The sequence below is a fragment of the Mustelus asterias genome, chromosome 29, assembly GCF_964213995.1.
Source record: "Mustelus asterias chromosome 29, sMusAst1.hap1.1, whole genome shotgun sequence".
Lineage (NCBI taxonomy): Eukaryota > Metazoa > Chordata > Chondrichthyes > Carcharhiniformes > Triakidae > Mustelus > Mustelus asterias.
This window is the reverse complement of record NC_135829.1, coordinates 846,762-863,622: the sequence shown is the minus strand read 5'-3', so window position 1 is coordinate 863,622 and position 16,861 is coordinate 846,762. Positions and strand designations below refer to the sequence as shown.

The 16,861-nt window shown below is 44.1% G+C and overlaps 1 protein-coding gene across 1 annotated transcript in view; it reads right to left on the bottom strand.

Annotated features, from left to right (window-relative positions):
* Nucleotides 1-15,430, bottom strand: part of fam189a1 (family with sequence similarity 189 member A1) — an 85,637-nt gene extending 70,207 nt beyond the window's left edge. Inside the window, exon 1 of the mRNA XM_078199871.1 lies at nt 15,236-15,430. Coding sequence (XP_078055997.1) covers nt 15,236-15,430 — 195 coding nt within the window. The remainder of the gene's footprint in view (nt 1-15,235) is intronic.
* Nucleotides 15,431-16,861: the final 1,431 nt, after the last annotated feature.

Here is a 16,861-nt window from a genome sequence, read left to right as displayed (position 1 = left end):
CAGAGAAGCTGTAAGCTGTGACAGGTGAAGATGTTGGTGGGGGGGGGGGGGGGGGGAAGAGATGGGACAGAGGTAGAATGTAGAGAAGGGGAAGCGGGGAGGAGAAAAGGTAAGGGAAGTGGGATGAAGTAGGGGGAAAGAGTGGGGGGGGGAATGAAGAAAGACAATAAAGAAATAAAAGGTAGAGAACAGTAAAAATATTTTAAATAAAATAGAATGAAAACAAAGCGGCTGAGATGGGGTAAAGCAAATCATCTGAAGTTGTTGAATTCGATGTTGAGACCGGAAGGCTGTAAAGTGCCGAGCCGGAAGATGAGATGTTATTCCTTCAGTTTGCGTTGAGCTTCACTGGAACATTGCAGCAGGCCAAGGACAGACATGTGGGCATGGGAGCAGGATCGTGTATTAAAATGGCAGCAACCGGAAGGTCAGGGTCCTGATTGCGCACAGGCCGAAGGTGCTCAGCAAAGCGATCACCCAGTCTACGCTTGCTCTTTCCGATATAGAGGAGACCACATTGGGAGCAGCAAATGCAATACACCAAATTAAAAGAGGTGCAAATGAAACACTACTTAACCTGGAAAGCTAATCATATTATATTTTTCCAAGTGTATTGTTAAAACTCCCTTAATAACAGGTTCCAGCACTTTCCAAAGGCTGATGTCAGGCTAACTAGCCTGTAGTCCTGTAGTTCCTTGTTTTCTGTTCTCTTCCTTCCTTATTTAGCGATGGTACATTTGCCAGCTTCCAATCTGCTGGTCATATGCCAGAATCTGGGGAATTGTGGAAAATCATAGTCAACGTATTCACTATTTTTGCAAACATCTCTTTTAGAACCCGAGGATGTAGATCAAGTTCTGGGGATTTGTCAGATTTTAGTCCCTCAAGTGCTTTTTCTCTGCTGATATTAACATTCAAACTGGCACAGATTTAGTTGTTACATGTGTTTGCTTTGCTTCATAGGGGTACAATACACAGCCCTGACTGTCGAAGGCATCAACCCAAGCCCAGGACAACACTCCCTGGACTGTTAGCTCCTGTGCTCTTGCACCAACACTGAGCAGTTAGGCAGTAAGGCTGGCAGAAACAGTGGAAGAGCTTACTGTCCATCTTCAGGGGCATCTAAAATGGTGTGGGGGTTAAAGAGAGGAAGTCAAAAGTATTGCAAAGGGGGCAGAGAAATCAATGCAACAGGAAAATGAAAAGCAGATGGAATTTAAAATGCAGGAAGTATTAGGGGGAGGTAAGCATTCCACTTCATATCAACTGTGATAAAAGGGCATAATAAAAATAGATGATGTTCAAAGTGAGTTGCGATATTTCTTTCCCACTACAGCAATGTGGAGTCGATTCATCTAAATGCTTCAGATCGAGAGACTATAGGGGGAAAATGGGGCTTCGGAAAGTGAGAAACAGAGGCAGAAATTACCTCTAACTCTCAGTGATGTCAATTTAAACTCGATCATGTTGTGAAGTTCAGCAAAAAATCAGTCTATAAAGAACAAAAGAAAAATACTGTGGATGCTGGTAATCCAAAATACAAACAGAAAATATTGTAAATACTCAACAAGTCAGGAGCATCTGGGAAGAGAGAAACCGAGTTAGTGTTTCAAGTTGATGACCTTTCATCAGAACCAGGAGAGACTTGCATCCATCAGCATCTGATGGATTTGAGCTGTAATAAATCTCAGCCCAGAGCACCATTCAGTATTGTCTATACCACAGAAATAAATTGCAGAGTAGATTACCTTGCTTATAACAAACCACAGAATCCTCAAAAATATTTCAGCAAAACACCAAAACAAAGTCACACAGGTAAAATTAGAAATGCTACCTACAGTTGTTTACAGCACATTATACTGATATGAATCCCCACATTACTAAAGTGACTACACTTCAAAACTACTCCACTGACTGTCAAGCACTTTAGAACATCCTGAGGTCAGGAAAGGTGTGCTTGCAGTGCCTTGATTAGTCACCAATACCTGCTTCAAATGTTTACTTAATTTTCTCTTAAAAGATGCCATGGTCTCTACATCAATTACTGCCATTGATAATGCATCCCATGCCTCTGTGTAAAGACATTTCCCCCAATCTTTTCCCTCATTCCCATGGTGACATCTGTTAACTACTTTCTCACATGGGGACTCATGTTTACTCACATATTTAGACACTCCCACTCAACACACTCAATCACATAAACATATGCTCTCACACTGATAGACACACACAGGAACAGAATGAGAAGTGGCAATTTACCCTTCCAGAATGAATTACTTCACTCCATTCAGTTGGAATTGCCATGTTTATGTCTGTCTTTTTCACCAGTCACTATGTCCTCTTGGTATTTCTTACTATTCTCCTGACTTTTCAAATTTTCCAAAATCTGTCTCATTTGCAAGCCCTGAAATTAAACATTGTGCAGAAGTGTTTGTCATCTCGATGCGTTGTGACCCGAAAACTGACTCCTTGGGGACACCACTATTTACTTCCTTCCAGACTGACAAACAACCACTCATCTCTCCTCTGCTTTCAGTCTCTGAGTTAATTACATATCCACACTGTCATTATCCCTTTTCCCCCATGGGCTACAATTCTGCAGTCGATATAAAGTGACAGACCTGTGCCCACCTGTATCTCAGTGTCACACAACAACATTCTTGAACTCACCAGTACTGTACATGTGTTATATAGTGTTCGACCTGCACTCACTAGTTACGCATTGACAAATCTGAACCCATGTTGTGCAGTCCTCTGGGCTGAATGCAGCATTGTGCAGTCGGTTATGATTCACAGTTACAGCAAACATAGGATAACTTTCACTGGGCTATAAACATTAAAGGAATTTGGGGAGAACCATGCTAAAAACGGTCATTAAAATCCAGGTTTGCTGTTGATGATATTCACACTCAAAAGAAAGAGTGACTTGTATTTACACAGCACCTTTCAATATTATCCCAGGACACTGGGAGAACTCCCTTGCTCTTCTTCAAAGTGCTGCCATAGTATGTTTTACATCACTGAGGGGGCAGATGGCGATATGTTTAATGTCTTTTCTGAAAAATGGCACCTCCAATAGTGTGGGACTCTCACAATACTGCCCCCTGACAATGTGTGTTCCCACATTACTGCCCCCCTGACAATATTATTCATGTAAATTGAGTCTGTGTCTTATAAGTTCTGTTTGTGAACAGAATTCCCACTCACCTGAAGAAGGGGCTCAGAGCCTCGAAAGCTTGTGTGGCTTTTGCTACCAAATAAACCTGTTGGACTTTAACCTGGTGTTGTTAAACTTCTTACTGTGTTTACCCCAGTCCAACGCCGGCATCTCCACATAATGTGTGTTCCCACAGGAGAGTCCCCCTGACAATGTGCATTCCCACATTACTGCCCCCTGACAATGTGAATGTCAGATGGAGTGGATTTCCACTCCATCTGACGAAGGAGCAGCGCTCCGAAAGCTAATGGCATTTGCTACCAAATAAACCTGTTGGACTTTAACCTGGGATTGTACAATGTGCATTCCCACATTACTGCCCTTTGACATTGCACTCTGCAAATGTCTAACATTTGCCTGTCAGACTGCAATGTGCACCCCCAGTACTACCCTTCTGAAAGTGCGGTGCTCCCACAATATTGTCCTCTGACAGTGCGGCACTCCTGCTGCTTTGTCCCTCTGACAGTGCAGCACTCTTGCAGCATTGCCCCTCTGATAGGGCGACACTCTTGCAGCATTGTTCCTCCGACAGTGCGACATTCCCACGGCAATGTCCCTCTGACAGTGCAGCACTCTTGCAGCATTGTCCCTCTGACAGTGCGACACTCCTGCAACATTGTCCCTCTGACAGTGCGGCACTCCTGCAGCATTGTCCCTCTGACAGTGCGGCACTCCTGCAGCATTGTCCCTCTGATAGTGCGGCACTCCCACAGCATTGTCCTCTGACAGTGCGGCACTCCTGCTGCTTTGTCCCTCTGACAGTGCAGCACTCTTGCAGCATTGCCCCTCTGATAGGGCGACACTCTTGCAGCATTGTTCCTCCGACAGTGCGACATTCCCACTGCAATGTCCCTCTGACAGTGCAGCACTCTTGCAGCATTGTCCCTCTGACAGTGCGGCACTCCCTCAGCACTGGCCCTCTGACAGTGCGGCACTCCTGCAGCATTGCCCCTCTGATAGGGTGACACTCTTGCAGCATTGTTCCTCCGACAGTGCGACATTCCCACAGCAATGTCCCTCTGACAGTGCAGCACTCTTGCAGCATTGTCCCTCTGACAGTGCGGCACTCCCTCAGCACTGGCCCTCTGACAGTGCGGCACTCCTGCAGCATTGCCCCTCTGATAGGGTGACACTCTTGCAGCATTGTTCCTCCGACAGTGCGACATTCCCACAGCAATGTCCCTCTGACAGTGCAGCACTCTTGCAGCATTGTCCCTCTGACAGTGCGGCACTCCCTCAGCACTGGCCCTCTGACAGTGCGGCACTCCTGCAGCATTGTCCCTCTGATAGTGCGGCACTCCTTCAGCATTGCCCCTCTATCAGCATGGTACTCCAGCAGAACTGTCCTCCAATAGTGTGGCAAGAGGAGGGTGGCACTCACAGAGTACTGCCCTCGACAGTGTGGCACTCGCACAGTACTATCCTCTGACAGTGTGGCACTACAGTATTGCATTCGAGTCTCAGCCGAGATGTTTGTGTCCGGGTCTCAGGAGTGGGACTTGAACCCATGACCTTCTGACTCAGAGATGAAAGAGCCATCACCAAGCCACGGTTTACACAGCCTGTAATTCAGACTTTGTTGCTCAGCAAATCCTGAAGCAATTCATAGCTCCTCAGCTCCAATTATCTTTGGATTACATCATAAATTATAATGGCAGATGTTTTATCACTAATTTGTTACATTTAACTGCATTTTCTTTGCATTGGCAGCGGAGGCAGTGGCGGAAGAAAGGGAATGTTTCTGCTCTCTGAACAACAGAACCTGTGATAAGTTATTGCACATGTTCTGCAGACTGTATTTTCTGTTCATTACAATTCAATAAATCTTTTAGAATGTAATATATGTAATTTCTTTTGAATCTGAAATTTGAAGTGTATGAATTATAAAGAATGTGCAGTCTTGATGTCAGGTATATTCCCAACAATGTATGAGTTTGAACAACCAATGGATATCTGGTTCTTGCAGAATTTTCAGATAAGCCACATCAAATATCACCATAATGCTAATTGATTTATAATTCTAATTCAAAATGTCAAACGTCTATCTTGTATTAAGAGTGCTTCTGCCTCTCCTCCAACAAGCAAAATGCAGCTGCCATAAATAACCAATCTCCCATGAACCAAATCTGGGGACAAACAGTCCCCCCTTAATCAGCTAGCTCAATCTTTAGATGCTTCCTGTCTTTGATCTGGGTGTATGTGTAAATACAGATATGTTAAACAGCATTCAGAATTAGCCTGTAGTCTGACATCTCGAAGATGTAAACTTTGGTCTTTGGTATGGAATTTGGGATCCTCTAATATTGTGAAATCCAAAGAAAGACATTATAAACGGCTTTGCTGACAAGAGAAATTCACCATCTTACTCATAGTTCATGAATCATGATTCTTTTAAGTGTCCTTTGATTGACTTGAATCAAGAATAAACTGTTCAATCTTCCAAGAGAATATTGAAATCTAAGATAAATCCGTGACATATCTCTCCGACTCCCTAATATTATCCTGGAAAGCTGAAAATAGTCACCAATTAGGAACATACAGTATTTTGTCTAGCTAGGCAAGCCCACTGCCCCAACAAGTGGACTGTCTATGAACAATATACTTCTTACATGCACTCCTGGCCAGATATTAATCCAGCTCTTTTTAAAGGGATGAACCAATATTTAATAACGTCATGACTGTTCTGATCTTGGCTTAAAATCCACTTTCTCACCTGGTTCCCCATTATCCTTGATGCGCTATAGATCAAAAACGGCTCTTCAGGGGGGTTTAAACTAATTTGTCAGGGGAGTGGGAAAAGGAGTTGTAGTCCAGAAGTCAGTGTTGAGGGTGGTGAGGTATTGGGGAAGGTATCAAGGTCAAGGGTGGGTACCGGTAGACAGGAAGGTGGGTTGAAGTGTGTCTACTTCAATGCAAGGAGCATCCAGAACAAAGTAGATGAACTTGGGGCGTGGATTGGTACTTGGGACTACGATGTTGTGGCCATTACGGAGACGTGGGTAGAACAAGGACAGGAATGGTTGTTGGACGTTCCGGGGTATAGATGTTTCAGTAAGTGTAGGGAAGCTGGTAAAAGAGGTGGAGGAGTGGCATGGTTAATCAAGGATAGTCTAACGGCTGCGGAAAGGCACTTCGAGGGGGATCTGCACACTGAGGTAATATGGGCTGAAGTTAGAAATAGGAAAGGAGCGGTCACGTTGTTAGGAGTTTACTATAGGCCCCCAAATAGTAATAGAGATGTGGAGGAAGAAATTGCTAAGCAGATTATGGATATGTGTGGGGGTCACAGGGTAGTTGTCATGGGGGACTTTAACTTTCCAAATATTGATTGTAACCTTTGTAGGTCCAATAGTTCGGATGGGGCAGTTTTTGTGCAGTGTGTGCAGGAGGGTTTCCTGATACAATATGTGGATAGGCCGACAAGAGGTGAGGCCACATTGGATTTGGTACTGGGAAATGAACTGGGCCAAGTGTTAGATTTGGTTGTGGGAGAGCACTTTGGAGATAGTGACCACAATTCGGCGTCTTTTGTTATTGCAATGGAGAGGGATAGGGCCGTACGGCAGGGCAAGGTTTACAATTGGGGGAGAGGTAATTATGATGCGATTAGGCAAGAATTAGGGGGCATAAGATGGGGAACAGAAACTGTCAGGGAAAGGCACTAATGAAAAGTGGAACTTTTTCAAGGAACAAATACTGGGTGTCCTTGATAGGTATATCCCTGTCAGGCAGGGAGGAAATGGCCGAGTGAGGGAACCATGGTTCACGAAAGAGATGGAATGTCTTGTGAAAACGAAGAGGGAAGCTTATGTAGGGATGAGGAAACAAGGTTCAGATGGCTCGATTGAGGGTTACAAGTTAACAAGGAATGAGCTGAAAAAGGGGCTTAGGAGAGCTAGGAGGGGACATGAGAAGTCCTTGGTGGGTCGGATCAAGGAAAACCCCAAGGCTCTTATGTGAGGAATACAAGAATGACCAGGGTGAGGTTAGGGCCGGTCAAGGACAGTAGTGGGAACTTGTGCATGAAGTCAGTAGAGATAGGCGAGTTGATGAATGAATACTTTTCTTCAGTGTTCACCAAGGAGAGGGGCCATGTTTTTGAGGAAGAGAAGGTGTTACAGGCTAATAGGCTGGAGGAAATAGTTGTTCGGAGGGAGGATGTACTGGCAGTTTTGAATAAACTGAAGGTCGATAAGTCCCCTGGGTCCTCACTGTCCACGGGGATGGTGCCAGAGGACTGGAGAGTGGCGAATGTTGTTCCTCTGTTTAAGAAAGGGAATAGAAATGACCCTGGTAATTATAGACCGGTTAGTCTTACTTCGGTGGTTGGTAAATTGATAGAAAAGGTCCTTAGGGATGGGATTTACGACCATTTAGAAAGATGCGGATTAATCCGGGATAGTCAGCACGGATTCGTGAAGGGCAAGTCGTGCCTCACAAATTTGATTGAATTTTTTGAGGAGGTAACTAAGTGTGTTGATGAAGGTAGGGCAATTGATGTCATATACATGGATTTTAGTAAGGCGTTTGATAAGGTCCCCCATGGTCGGCTTATGATGAAAGTGAGGAGGTGTGGGATAGAGGGAAAGTTGGCCGATTGGATAGGTAACTGGCTATCTGATCGAAGACAGAGGGTGGTGGTGGATGGAAAATTTTCGAACTGGAGGCAGGTTGCTAGCGGTGTGCCGCAGGGATCAGTGCTTGGTCCTCTGCTATTTGTGATTTTTATTAATGACTTAGAGGAGGGGGCTGAAGGGTGGATCAGTAAATTTGCTGATGACACCAAGATTGGTGGAGTAGTGGATGAGGTGGAGGGGTGTTGTAGGCTGCAAAGAGACATAGATAGGATGCAAAGCTGGGCTGAAAAATGGCAAATGGAGTTTAACCCTGATAAATGTGAGGTGATTCATTTTGGTAGGACAAATTTAAATGTGGATTACAGGGTCAAAGGTAGGGTTCTGAAGACTGTGGAGGAACAGAGAGATCTTGGGGTCCATATCCACAGATCTCTAAAGGTTGCCACTCAAGTGGATAGAGCTGTGAAGAAGGCCTATAGTGTGTTAGCTTTTATTAACAGGGGGTTGGAGTTTAAGAGCTGTGGGGTTATGCTGCAACTGTACAGGACCTTGGTGAGACCACATTTGGAATATTGTGTGCAGTTCTGGTCACCTCACTATAAGAAGGATGTGGAAGCGCACTATAAGAAGGAGTGCAGAGGAGATTTACCAGGATGCTGCCTGGTTTGGAGGGTAGGTCTTATGAGGAAAGGTTGAGGGAGCTAGGGCTGTTCTCTCTGGAGCGGAGGAGGCTGAGGGGAGACTTAATAGAGGTTTATAAAATGATGAAGGGGATAGATAGAGTGAACGTTCAAAGACTATTTCCTCGGGTGGATGGAGCTATTACAAGGGGGCATAACTATAGGGTTCGTGGTGAGAGATATAGGAAGGATATCAGAGGTGGGCTCTTTACGCAGCGAGTGGTTGGGGTGTGGAATGGACTGCCTGCAGTGATAGTGGAGTCAGACACTTTAGGAACATTTAAGCGGTTATTGGATAGGCACATGGAGCACACCAGGATGATCGGGAGTGGGATAGCTTGATCTTGGTTTCAGATAAAGCTCGGCATAACATCGTGGGCCGAAGGGCCTGTTCTGTGCTGTACTGTTCTATGTTCTATGTTCTAAAATGTTCTAACTCAGCCTCGAGTATATTCAATAATCCATCCTCCACAACTTTCTGGGGTAGAGAATTGCAAAGATTCAGGAAGGAATTAATCCTGAGTTGTTGGTATAGAGATCCTACTTTTCAATCTCCTTCCTAGCTCCCTAAAATCTGCTTTCATTTCCTTTCCTACCTAAGTTATTGATACTAACTTGGATCATGACCTCTGGCTGTTCAACCTCCCCCAGAAGAATTCAGTGAGTCCACTGAATGTCCACTCGATTACATCTTTTACCCTGGCATCAGAGAGGCAACATACCATCCTTGAGTCACATCTACAGGCACAGAAACGCTTGTTTATTCCCCTAACTACTGAATCCCCAATCACTCCTGCTTTTTCTTTCTTCTTCCTGCCCTCCTGTTTAGCAGAGCTGCCTGTAGTGCCACAAACGTGGCTCTGATTGCATTCCACCGAGGAATCATCACCCTTATCAGCATCCAAACAAAAATGGTTTCAATTTAGTTATTTATGATAATTTTATTTTACTTTGTTTCCTTAAACGACTTTATTTTCCCTGACCTTGACTTAACTTTACTTCCCTATTGCTTGCGTTTCATACTTAAATCCAAGTAGTTACTTCTTTTACAAAAAGGAGGCATTTTCTAATTTTCAGCAATTTGACAATCCTCCCTAACAGTGGTTTCTCCCTAACCAAAACACTTATCTTTCTCCTGTAATGTCACTCTTGGATTTTTTTCAAACACAGCCCTATTATGCAGCTTTTCAACTCTAACCTTGCAGTAGTTACACTCAGTACCAGCTGCACATGAACAAGACTCTCAGAATAATCCACATGATAATGGGGCATGCCGTCCACATTATCATTTATTCTCTCTCTGTGATTTTTTTGTGGAGCCATCCTCAACCCTCACACCCCAGGAGAAGAAGCAGTGGCATCAGCTGGGCCTGCAGTTTCAGTATTGTTCAGGGGGTCAAGGGAAGGGGAAAATGTCACGTAGGTGGCTCCCAGTTCTTGATATGAGTTTTGGTGCAGGAGGGAATTTCACTGAGGTGGCATTTGCAAGGGCCCCGACTGGCAAGGCCTGAGCCTCCCTCCTCTCGCCATGAAGGGTGAGGGTGATGCAAGATCCCAAGATTCATTTATTTAAAGTTCACTCTGGAAGTTGGTTCTCCCCCCATGCTGTTTCCAGGTGCACTGTTTATTACTCTTCTCAGTCTATTCACCTCTCCCCCTAAAAATCAAAATCAGTCTATATTCTCCCGGCAATACAATCGAGAGGGACCAAGGAATGTGTAATTATTGTAATGAATAATCATTTGAGATTTTGGATGTGATTTTAGAGATTATGGTTTAAACCAAATCTGAAATGTTTGGGCTTGAAAACGTATTGTTGGCTTTTCCATGATCTACATGAAAAACAAAGTGTTTTCAGGCTACAGATCATGGGGTCAGCTTTTACACGAGGATATGCACTCGATTAAAATCAGATGTTCCTGAAAACACCTATCAAAATGTAAATACGTTATAAATGCTGTCCCTAAACAGTGGCGGGTTTACTATTTTCCAGAATCCCTTCCATCAATCACCACACTTAACAGTTACCATCTCACACCTCAGATTGTTAAATGGAAAGGAACACATTTCAGCTTGCGCATTTTCCCAAACACATATCCACATTCTTTACTTCCTTCAAGACCAACACTCAAGAGTGCCATTTAAACAAGATCCCAAACATTCAACAATTTAACCAAGGGTATCGGACTCACTTTAAAACAAAGCATGTAAAAAAATGATCTATCACACATGGTCAGCGTCTAACCAGCTTCAGTCAGGTGTGACTGTGTGGTTGGGCAGGATAGTGGGGAAAGTCAGAGATAGCCAAGATGAAAGGTGTGACAATCTTTGATTCACAGTTATTAATCTAGGGAGCTGGGGATTCGAGTCTCCTCACATCCTCACACCATTCCTGACCTGACAATTACCCACATCTCACAGGAAGGTTATCTGTATTACCTATTAACAGAAAGCATGGTTATGCTTAATTCAGGTCGCAGCGAGTATTTCCTGTGTGTAATAAAGGAATAGCAAGTGAGTGGGGATTATTTCAGAGCAAAAGGAATTGGCTGAATAGCAGAGATGGCAGCAGCAGGCACAGCACAACACGGCTCAGCATGGCACAATACAGGCAGGCAATGGCAAGGGCAAACATTTATTTCCAAATAAAACTCTGATAAATATCGCCAACGTACAACAGTAAGGCAAAAAAACATCTAGAGTATATCCACCAATGTACCCAGACAGGATTTAACTGGCACCTGTCACTGAGGGAAGCTGGATCCCAGCATAGGAATAAAAAGAGAACATTCAAACCCTTGAGACTGTTCAGCCAGTCAATTATATCATGGCTGATCTGTATGTTAACTCCATTTACCCTGTTTCATTCTGGAATTCTTAATACTCTTACTGTGATGGTACTGTGCTATTTTGCTATATTTTGTGTTTAAGATGGGACTGCATTAAGAGACAATGTTTATTCCAAGAGTCGGTTTGGCTGGGAAAACATGCAGCAGATGTTAAGAATAGAGGATGATTGATTTTAGCTAGGTATGTGTTACCTTGTAGAGTTAATAGACCTTTTGTTTATTTAGGTTCTTCTGGGATTTCAGACTAGGTATGTAGCATCATGTGAGTTTTGATTAGGTTGATTGACAGGGACAGAGTCATGTGGTTAACGGGAGGAGCTAAGATTGGAGGAAAGAAACAGTTTCATTTTTATTTTAAACTAAGAGCAGTTACTGCCTGGACTGTCAGAAGAAAGCAGCATCTCTCTCTCTCCCCAAAGGCTTTCTGAAAGCTTCAAGTCTGGTAACTTCAGTCAAAGCAAGTATACTTGTGTTTTGCCAATTAATTTTAAAGAGGAGTTTAAGTCTATAAGAGAAATATTGCTTGACTGGAACTCACAGTGATAGATTAGCAGTTAAGAAATGTGTCTTGTCATGTTTAAGTCTTGTTCAATTGTTAAATTGTAAAAGTTTAACTAATTCATTTGTTAAAGTTAAACTGTGTTGTTAAATAAAGTTTGTTTTGATAAAAGCTTCCTATTTGTCAGCAGAATCACACCTGGAATGAAACATCTTATCCTCACACTAATGCCGAAAAAGAAAATGGTTGGGGATGAGTCTGGCTTTATAAAAACCTTCGGGTTTCTGAAATTCTGAGGAAGCTCTGAGAGAAGCAAGTTTTAGTGAGGAGCTGAAGGAAATCAGCATTAGTAGAGAAATGGTTTTGGGGAAATTGATGAGATTGAAAATGGATTAATCTCCACATTCTGATAATCTTCATCCCAGAGTACTTAAGGGAGTGGCTCTGGAAATAGTAGATCCATTGGTGGTTATTTTCCAAATTTCCTTGGACTCTGGACCAGTTCCTGCAGATTGGAGAGTAGCTAATGTAAGCCTGCTTTTCAAAAAGGGAGGTAGAGAGAAAGAAGGGGACTAAAGACCTGTGAGCCTAACGTTGGTACTGGGGAAGCTGCTCGAGTCCATTATCAAGGATTTTATAACTCAGCATTTGGAAGGCAGTGGTATAATCAGACAATGTCAGCATGGATTTACAGCAGGGGAATCATGCTTGACGAATCTATTGGACTTTTTGGAGGATGTAACCAGTAGAGTTGACTGAGGAGAACCAGTGGATGTGGTTTATTTAGACTTTCAGAAGGCTTCCGACAAGGTATCACATAATAAACCACTATGTAAAGTGAAAGCACATAGAATTGCAGGTAATGTCTTGAAATGGATAGAAAGCTGGTTAGCAAAGAGTTGGCATACATGGGTCATTTTCTGATTGGCAGTCAGTGACTCGTGGGATTCTGCAGGGATCTGTGCTGGGACCCCAACTGTTCACTGTATATATAAATGATTTGGAAGAGGGAACTGAATGTATTATTTCCAAATTTGCAGATGATACAAGGTTGGGTGGGAGGGTGAGCTGTGAGGAGGATGCAGAGATGCTTCGGCGTGATTTGGACAGGTTGCGTATGTGGGCATATGTGTGGTAGATGCAGTATAATGTGGATAAATGTGAGGTTATCCACTTCCGTAGCAATAATTGGAAAACAGATTATTACTTGAATGGGTACAAATTGAGAGAGGTGGATACTCAGTGAGACCTTGGAGTCCTCGTGCATCAGTCACTGAAAATAAGCACGCAGGTGTAGCAAGCAGTAAATAAGGCAAATGGTATGTTGGCCTTCATAGCGAGAGGGTTTGATTATAGGGAAAGGAATGTTTTGCCCTATTATATAGGGCGTTGGTGAGGCCACACCTGAAGGTGTGTGCAGTTTTGGTGTCCTTATCTGAGAAAGGATGTCCTTGCTATAGAGGGAGTGCAGCAAAGGTTTACCAAGCTGTTTCCTGGGGTGGCAGATCTGTCAAATGAGAAGAGACTAAGTCGGTTAGGATTATATTCACTGGAGTTTAGAAGAGTGAGAGGGGATCTCATAGAAACTCATGAAATTCTAACAGGGTAGAGTCAGAAAGAATGTTCCCAATGGTGGGGGAGTCCAGAACTAGGGGTTATAGTTTGAGGATAAGGTATAAACCTTTTAGAACTGAGGTGGGGAGAAATTTCTTCACCCAGAGGGTGGTGAATGTGTGGAATTCGCTACCACAGAAAGTAGCTGAGGCCAAAACGTCGTCTGATTTCAACAAGAAATTAAATAAATTGGAGGGCTGGAGGGCCTCTTCCTGTGCTATACTTTTCTTTGTTCTATATAGCTCTAGGGGCTAAAGGGATCAAGGGATATGGGGGTAAGGGGGGGTCAGGATATTGAATTCAATGATCAACCATGATCAAAATGAATGGCAGTGCATCCTCGAAGAGCCAAGTGGGCTACTCCTGCTGCTTACCTAACAAAATACCATCTCACCTGGTTTTGAAATTTTCAATTCAGTTAAATTTCAATTGGTTCCAGATTTCCACTACCCTTTAGGTGAAGGAAGTGTTTCCTGACATCATCGCTGGATGGTCTCACAATAATATAAAAGCCATACTCCTTTGCTCTGAACTCTCCCATCATAGGAAATAGTTTATCTCAATCTATCCTATCAAATTCTATAATCATTTTAAATATATCAATTAGATCTTCCCTTAATCTTCTTTAAACAAGGGAATGCAAGCCCACTCTGTACAACCCATCCTCATAATTTAACCCTCTAAGCCCTGTATCATTCTCATGAACCTGCAATGCTATGGCCAATATTATCTTCCTGAGGTGCAGTACCCAGATTACTTCAGATGGGAAATCAAAAGAGAAAATGCTGGATAAACTCAGCAGGTCTGGCAGCCAGAATTAATGAATAGAAGGACAGGGATACATTGGGGCAAAGGAGAGATTCTGCCCCACCTCCTATACCCACCTCTCCAAGATATAATTTATTACATTTCTACCTTTTTTCAGTTCAGTGGAAGGGTCATTTTGACTCGAAATGTTAACCCTGTTTCCGAAGCAGGGCATTGGGCTGGAGAATTCTTTCAAAGAGCAGTACATTGGGCGAATAGTCTCCTGCACTGCATCATTCTGATTCATTCTGTGCTAGAATTTTCTCCCCTTTATAATTCAGTTCCCTGTGAAATAAAGTCCAACATTTGTCAGTCTTTTTATACCTTGCAGTAACTTTTACAGTTTTCTATGGTTGGACCCGTTGGTCCTTCTGCTCATTCACAATTCATAGCTTTATCAAACTCTGGAAAATATTCCATTGTCACATTCCTAGATTCAGAGATAATCTCAGACTTTCCAAGTTAAACGCCACATGCCACCATTTTGCCCACTTGCTTAGCCCATTGATGCCCCTTTGTAAATGGGTCACTCACCTCGGTTAATCTGGCTAACCAAGATAAATTACCCACTAACGTAAAATAACCCGACACTAACCAAGTAAGTTACCCACTCACCTAGCTTAACCTGACTCCAGCACAGGTTTACCTGTCACTAACCGGGGTTTACCTGTCACTAACTCAGGTTAATGTCACTAACCTGGGTTTACATGTCACTAACCCAGGTTAATCTGTCACTAACCTGCCTTTATCCTGTCACTAACCTGGCTTTACCCGTCAGTAACCTGCCTTTATCCTGTCACTTACCCAGGTTAATCTGTCACTAACCTGGTTTTACATGTCACTAACCCAGGTTAATCTGTCACTAACCTGCCTTTATCCTGTCACTAACACAGGTTAATCTGTCACAAACCCGGGATAACCAGTCACTGACCCGGGGTAACCAGTCACTAACTGGGTAGGCTGTGGGGTGAAGCGGGTTCAAGTGGACTCACCGAGAAGCCGGCCCAGAAGGGGCACGAGTGCCGGACCCGGGCCGATGAGGTGAGCGCCAGAGCGGCGAAGCTGACGGCGACGATCAGACCCCCGAGCGCCATCTGGGAGGCCCCGAGAGCCAACATCAGGCGGCCCCGACCCCGGCGCCGCCACTCGGCGGGGCCCGGAGAGCGGGAGCGGCGGCCGCCGGGCATCGCCAGAGCGGAGAGAACGGCAGCGGGAGCGCGCGGGGCGGGGGCGCGCTGCAGGGGAGGGGGCGCGCGAAGCGGGGGCGCGCGAAGCGGGGGCGCGCGAGCGGCGCCTCCTGTTGCCAAGAGCAACCGACCCGCAACTGACAGCTTCAGCATCACCGGGTCCCTGGAGCGGGGCCCAGGCACTCCCTCGGGTGGCGCAGCGGTTAGCGCCGCTGGTTGGCACTGCTGCCTCACAGCGCCAGGGTGCCGGGTTCCATTCCCGGCTTGGCTCACTGTATCTGCACGTTCTCCCCGTGTCTGCGTGGGTTTCCTCCAGGGGCTTCCTCCTATAATGTGCAGGCTAGATGGATTGGCCATAGTAAATGCGTAGGTTACAGAGATGGAGTGGGTTGGGGAGATGGCAGATTTCCACTCCATCTGACGAAGGAGCAGCGCTCCGAAAGCTAATGGTATTTGCTACCAAATAAACCTGTTGGACTTTAACCTGGTGTTGTTAAAACATTCTAAGATACTTTCAGAGAGTTAATGCAGACTGGATGGGCTGAATTTCTCTTTGTGTAGGGGTTCGATGGAAAGAAGTGAGTATCCCTTTAACTGATAAAAACTGGGAACATTGTTTGAGACCTCGATCAGTGCAATCTTAATGTCTCTGTTGGTAACTTTTTGTCACTGAATAACTTACAGCTCCTTACTTAATGATAAATCCAGGAGTTTACTAACCACATTGGAGGCAAATTATGCTTTTTGTTCACACCTTTGGAATTTTTTTTAAATGCTGATAAGCTGTCAGTGACTTAATGTTTTACTAGGAACACTATTAGTTTGTAGGTTGGCTTTCAATCTCTTTTCTGGTAACCTGTGGTCTGTTCTGGACAGGGAAGGTTTTCCACTAAGGAGAATCTTAAGTCAAACTCCAGTATGTTTCTTCAAAACCTTGTTTATTTACACAGACTATTTCTCAGTCTCTTGCATATACCTACTGATGTCACTTACATCATGGGTCACATCACTATCATAACTATAATCCATTATTCTATAACTATTTCGCCCAGAGGTCATTCATGAATTTTGAGGTTGAGAGTCGTCGTATCTGACTCCCAAACACGTTGGTGCCCAGATGGCAGGGTCAACACCTGCTCTTCCCCTCCAGAGCTGAAAATGCTGAGGTCAACAGCAACTTCCCACCATCCCATGGAGGTCAGTTATAGGCTGGGATCATATGGTAAATGAAGTGTACATCATCAGAAAGGCTGATATTCTTGTAACTATTTGGATATTTGTAGGAGTTCCATGCCTATTAATCTGCATTTCATCCTCATTTATTCAGACAATTGAACATTTTTCTCATGTTGTGACATTATGAAAGCAAAATGGCTTGTTAAATTTCAGGATAGCATGAGTCATGACATCAGTTTCCTCCATCCTTTATTC